Source organism: Silene latifolia, unplaced genomic scaffold, assembly GCF_048544455.1.
Source record: "Silene latifolia isolate original U9 population unplaced genomic scaffold, ASM4854445v1 scaffold_79, whole genome shotgun sequence".
Taxonomy (NCBI): domain Eukaryota; kingdom Viridiplantae; phylum Streptophyta; class Magnoliopsida; order Caryophyllales; family Caryophyllaceae; genus Silene; species Silene latifolia.
This window is the reverse complement of record NW_027413701.1, coordinates 1282432-1288016: the sequence shown is the minus strand read 5'-3', so window position 1 is coordinate 1288016 and position 5585 is coordinate 1282432. Positions and strand designations below refer to the sequence as shown.

Genomic DNA, 5585 nt, shown 5'->3' with positions numbered 1-5585 from the left:
GGAATCGACGATACTTGGTAGTTGAGTTGGTGGTGACGCTTGTTCTAGCTGACATAAATGTCAGCAGAGACATTTTTGAAGCAAAGTTGAATGGGTTTATCACTGGAAAAGAAGATTTATGGGCCAAGTTACAAAAGAAGCGCAAAATTAAGGCTGTGTTATCGAAAAAGTAAACAATTTGTGGACATATTTTTGATTGAAATTATTTTGTTTGGCAATCTTGAAGTTAGAAAAGAATTTTTTGTATTTTGGTTGGCAATGTTTACACAAATGTGTAATTTTTAAATTGCAAGTGTAATCATTACAGTAATGAAGTGCAATGGTAAATTACACTAATGAAGTGTAATGGTTGACTATTTTTTGGCAGTTATAATCATAGTTTTTTCAAAGTGTAAATGTGACTAAATTGCAAGTGTAACTATTAACACACTTGTAATTTAGTCACATTTACACTTTAAGTGTAAATATTAACACTGAAATTGAAGAATTTCTTCAAAGTGTAAATGTGACTAAATTGCAAGTGTAACTGTTAACACAGTTGCAATTTAGTCACATTTACACTTTAAGTGTAATTGTTAACACACTTAAAGTGTAAATGTTAACACTGTCAGTGTCAGCTTTATCATACTGAAAGTGTGAATGTAAACACACTGAAATTGAATTTCAGTGTAAATGTGGTGACATGGGAAGTGTAAATGTGGTGACAGCCAAGTGTAAATGTGAACCAAAAAAAAGTGTAAATGTGAACAAATAGAAAATGTAAATGTGAATATAGGAGAAGTTTAAATGTGAACAAATAAAGTGTAAATCTGACTAAATTGGAAGTGTAAATGTGAAGATATTCAAAGTGTAAATGTGAGGATAGAGTAAGTGTAAATGTGAACACAAAGGGTAAATCTGACTAAATTGGAAGTGTAAATGTGAAGATACTGGAAGTGTAAATGTGCTGACATGGCAAGTGTAAATGTTAACACCAGCTATTTGAAAATAAGTGTAACTGTTACTTGAAATAACATAAGTAATCCAAAATAAGTTCAAGTAACACAACGTTTGGCTATCTAATAAAACAATGTAACTCTAACGTTGGTGTTACTAAAAGTTACACCAACTGCAGTTCAAAGTTACGCTGCCATGAGACCAATTCCTAATCGCCCGCTCCAGTTATAGCACATCAAAGTTTTAAGTTACACACTCAAAATATATAGAGCAACATTTGTCACTGATCTGACATCTATTCTTGTTCTGATTCCAGCTCTTCCTCCTCCTCTCCTTCATCCTCTTCTGGTTCAGACGACCCTTCGCACAATGGCGTGTGTGCTGAGAAGGGGTTAAGGCAGTTCCTCTTGTCGTGATTTGTCATTCTCTTGCAATTCTTACACTTACGTTTGGGTTTCCTAGCCAACACCATTGCTTTTGTTTTGGTGACAAAGAATCTTTTTCCGGTCCCCTTGTTTTTCGAATTCTTTGGTGGCAATATCGTCACTACCTCACATGTCGTACAATTCAGAAATTTCTCCATTTGTTGATTTTTATTCAACACTTCCCCTAATGGTGACAGGGACTGTTTAAATGCCCTAATTACAGCGGAAAAGATGTCAACATCAGTTACTCCTTTGTTTCGAAGGAGCCCTACAACTTCATGAACTTCTGACCACATTATTGACATTGCAATTTGTTTTTCATCGATGACTTGCATGTTTTATGTCCCTTCACCATTAGTATTGAAAATCGTTAATCGGAAATACTCTTTCATCCATCTATTTACAACATAATCTTCTGGTATAGTCTTTATCCCACTTGCTGAAAAAATCCATATTATATGGCGGCATAGGATTCCGGTTCTTTCAAACATCGTACAACTGCAGCTTGCTTTACGTGTACCTGTGTCATCAGTTAAAGCTAGCATGTAAGTGTGAACGTTAAAAATAGTGTCACTGATGTAAAGTGTAAATGTTAAGTTATTAGAAGTGTAAATGTAAACTAATAGGAAGTGTAAATGTCATGAACTGTAAAGTGTAAATGTTAAGTTATTAGAAGTGTAAAAGTTAAGTTATAGGAATTTAAATGAGGTAAAAACAGAAAATGTAAATGTCATATGATGTAAAGTGTAAATGTCATGAATTGTAAAGTGTAAATGCTAAGTTATTAGAATTGTAAATGTAAACTAATAGGAAGTGTAAATGTCATGAACTGTAAAGTGTAAATGTTAAGTTATTAGAAGTGTAAATGTTAAGTTATAGGAATTTAAACGAGATAAAAACAGAAAGTGTAAATGTCATAGGAAGTGTAAACTACCTGGACTGTATGCAACTTTAAAATTCTTCTTTCTGGATGAATCTTTGGCAGTAGTTACCTCTAGCTCGCCTCTCTCAGTGAAACCTCCTGTTCTACATGTATCAATTGATAAGATGGCTTCTTGTTTGAATTTATGGAAAGCTGAATAGGTGTACACCTTTGCAGCATGAATCTCTAATGCCAGATGTGTTGACGCCGGCTGGACGAGTGCTTATCCATGTTGTCAAGTCGCTTACATGTATGTCTTTGTTGGTCCATAGCGCTCTCAAAACGCATCCAAAACTCAACCAATGTTCCTGACTTATGCTCAAACCTCTTGAAAAAGCTATTTTCGCTCTCTGATCTTTGAGTCGTCCTCATAATCGACGCCATCCTCAAGTCTCTGCAATGCGCCATCACCCATTGTCCCCTTATAGCATATGTATCTGCAAACCAATCATTTACGCCAACACCATGATCTTCAATTATTTGCTCCCAGATACCATCAAATTCTGCTGCCTCAAACTCATCGTCCCATATAATGTCATTAATTTTACACATGAAGTCATTATAATCACTCCTAGAGACGTCAAACTTACTGGACATTTTGTTCATTATATGCCACATACAGAACCGATGGCGCTCTGTCTTGAAAACAAGAGGGACAGATTTGATAATACCTGGGTCCTGATCTGTAATTATGTACTCGGGTTCCTTACCGCCCATTGCTTGTAAAAACCGGCTGAAAACCCAATTAAACGACTCATAATCTTTCCTTGCAATTAGAGCCCCACAGAACGTCACAGATCGTTTATGGTGGTCAACACCTGTGAATGGTGTGAATACCATAGAATACTTATTGGTGGAGTAAGTTGGGTCGAATGACACCGCATCACCAAAATTTTTGTAATTATCTCGGGCAGTACCGTCCGCCCATATGGCCCTACGTAGGCTGCCATCATCGTCAAGGTCATAGTCAAAGTAGAAACCTATTCTTGTTTCAGTCATTTCCTTGAAATGGTCAACAAACAACTGACCATCCCGTTCGTGAATGAAACATTTAACATCCCTATGGAAGTTCTTAAAATCATTTAAGCTTGCTCCAATGTTTTCGAATCCATTCACTTGTTCTTTGCAGATTCTGTATGTCTTTGTTGCTCCTATCTTCAGCTGCCAATCAATCATTAACAGATACGTCATATAAATATAACATGAATGAAATTATTTATTTAGTATAGAGAGTGATTATGTATTACAAACCCTTGAGTTCGAAACGATTATCATCTTGTGATAATCTGTTATGTTACGCGACAATTTCTGGAACTCTCTGTCCTTAAGTGAGATAAGCTCGTGATTGTGACCCTCGTAGAACCGGTCAATTAATAAAAGACCATTCTTCATATATAATCGTATTCTCGCTTTACACCCCACTCTAGTGACCCTGAATATCCTCTGTGACTTCTCCCCAACCAGTCCGTCATCCCGATCTTTACTGGGCATCTTGTGAGCGAAACCTTCTCGATTGCAGACGACGAGTTTTGACTTGATCTCACCGCCACGCCATTTTTTTGTTGTGTACCTACGTACATCAAACCCACAAGCAATGGCGTATATCTTATAAAAAGTCACCGCGTCCTCAACCCCCCCAAACTCCTGGCCGATGTACGGTGTAAACCTCTTCTCGACCTCCCTACACTGCTCCTGCCTGTCAGGTTGAACTCCATTCTGTTTTAGCAAGTCTGTAAATGTGCACAAAGTGTAAGTGTAAATGTAAATGTCATCAGATATGAAGTGTAATTGTAAATGTCCATAGAGTTTAAGTGTAAATGTCATCAGATATGAAGTGTATGTGTAAACGTAACTCGAAGTAAAGTGTAAATGTAAAGGGAATGTTCCATAAATGTAAATATTCCAAAAGTGTAAATGTGCAAATTATGATGTCCTAAAAGTGTAAGTGTAAATGTAAACATCCAAAAGTATAAGTGTAAATGTCAGCAGAAACGAAGTGTAAATGTCTTTGTTCGAAAGTGTAAATGTCGGAAAAGTGTAAATGTCGCGAGAAATGCGTGTAAATGTGATGCTTTAAAAGTGTAAATGTCAACAAAAGTGTAAATGTTGTCAGAATGCTAACTCAAATTAAAACTATAATAATAACAATTAAAAGGTGGCTATAACAATTAAAAAGTGTAAATGTAAAACTATAGCAAAAGTAAACATCCCAATGTGTAAGTGTAAATGTCAGCAGAAACGAAGTGTAAATGTGATGGTCTGAAAGTGTAAATGTCAGCAAAAGTGTAAATGTTGTCAGAATGCTAACTCACATAAAAAATATAACAATAAAAATGCAAAGGTGACTATAACAATTAAAAAGTGTAAATGTAAAAGTACACCAAAAGTGTAAATGTCAATGAGAAATGCAAAGTGTAAATGTGATGCTTTAAAAGTGTAAATGTCAACAAAAGTGTAAATGTTGTCAGAATGCTAACTCACATAAAAAATATAACAATAAAAATGCAAAGGTGACTATAACAATTAAAAAGTGTAAATGTAAAAGTACACCAAAAGTGTAAATGTCAGCAGAAATGCAGTGTAAATATGATGGTTTAAAAGTGTAAATGTCAACAAAAGTGTAAATGTTGTCAGAATGCTAACTCAAATTAAAGCTATAATAATAACAATTAAAAAGTGTAAATGTAAAACTATAGCAAAAGTGTTCATGTAAATGTTGTCAGAATGCGTTGATGCTACTCAAAACTCAAATTAATGAAAACCCAGCATGAAGATTTACTTCTAACAATCTTCATTTCAAACCTAGTAACAAATAATAATAACAAGAATGAACAAATTCGATGACATGCAAAATTTATCATTACCTTCATCCATCCTATTCAACTGAAAATATTAAAACGTGACTGAAAACAATGAATAAAATGAAGAAATACCATTGATGCCATTTATTATTTGCATGTTTACGCTGATTTGCATGATTTAGAGAGAACTTTAGCTGAAAACTTCGTTTTCAGATGGAAGAACCCAGTTTTAGAGAGAAGAAAGAAAGAATAAAGGGACTCATTAGATCTCCTCTCTCTATCTATCTATCTATCTATCTATCTATCTATCTATCTATCTATCTATCTATCTATCTATCTATCTATCTATCTATCTATCTATCTATCTATCTATCTATCTATCTATCTATCTATCTATCTATCTATCTATCTATCTATCTATCTATCTATCTATCTATCTATCTATCTATCTATCTATCTATCTATCTATCTATCTATCTATCTATCTATCTATCTATCTAT

General features: G+C 34.6%; 1 protein-coding gene across 1 annotated transcript; it reads right to left on the bottom strand.

The window, feature by feature from the left end:
• Positions 1–1699: 1699 nt before the first annotated feature.
• On the bottom strand, positions 1700–4107 carry LOC141640414 (protein FAR1-RELATED SEQUENCE 5-like). The gene is made up of 4 exons (XM_074449218.1): positions 3535–4107; positions 2695–3444; positions 2296–2494; positions 1700–1899 (listed from the first exon to the last, which is right to left on the bottom strand). Exons 1-4 carry the CDS (start codon positions 4105–4107, stop codon positions 1700–1702), a joined length of 1722 nt encoding a protein of 573 aa, XP_074305319.1.
• Positions 4108–5585: the final 1478 nt, after the last annotated feature.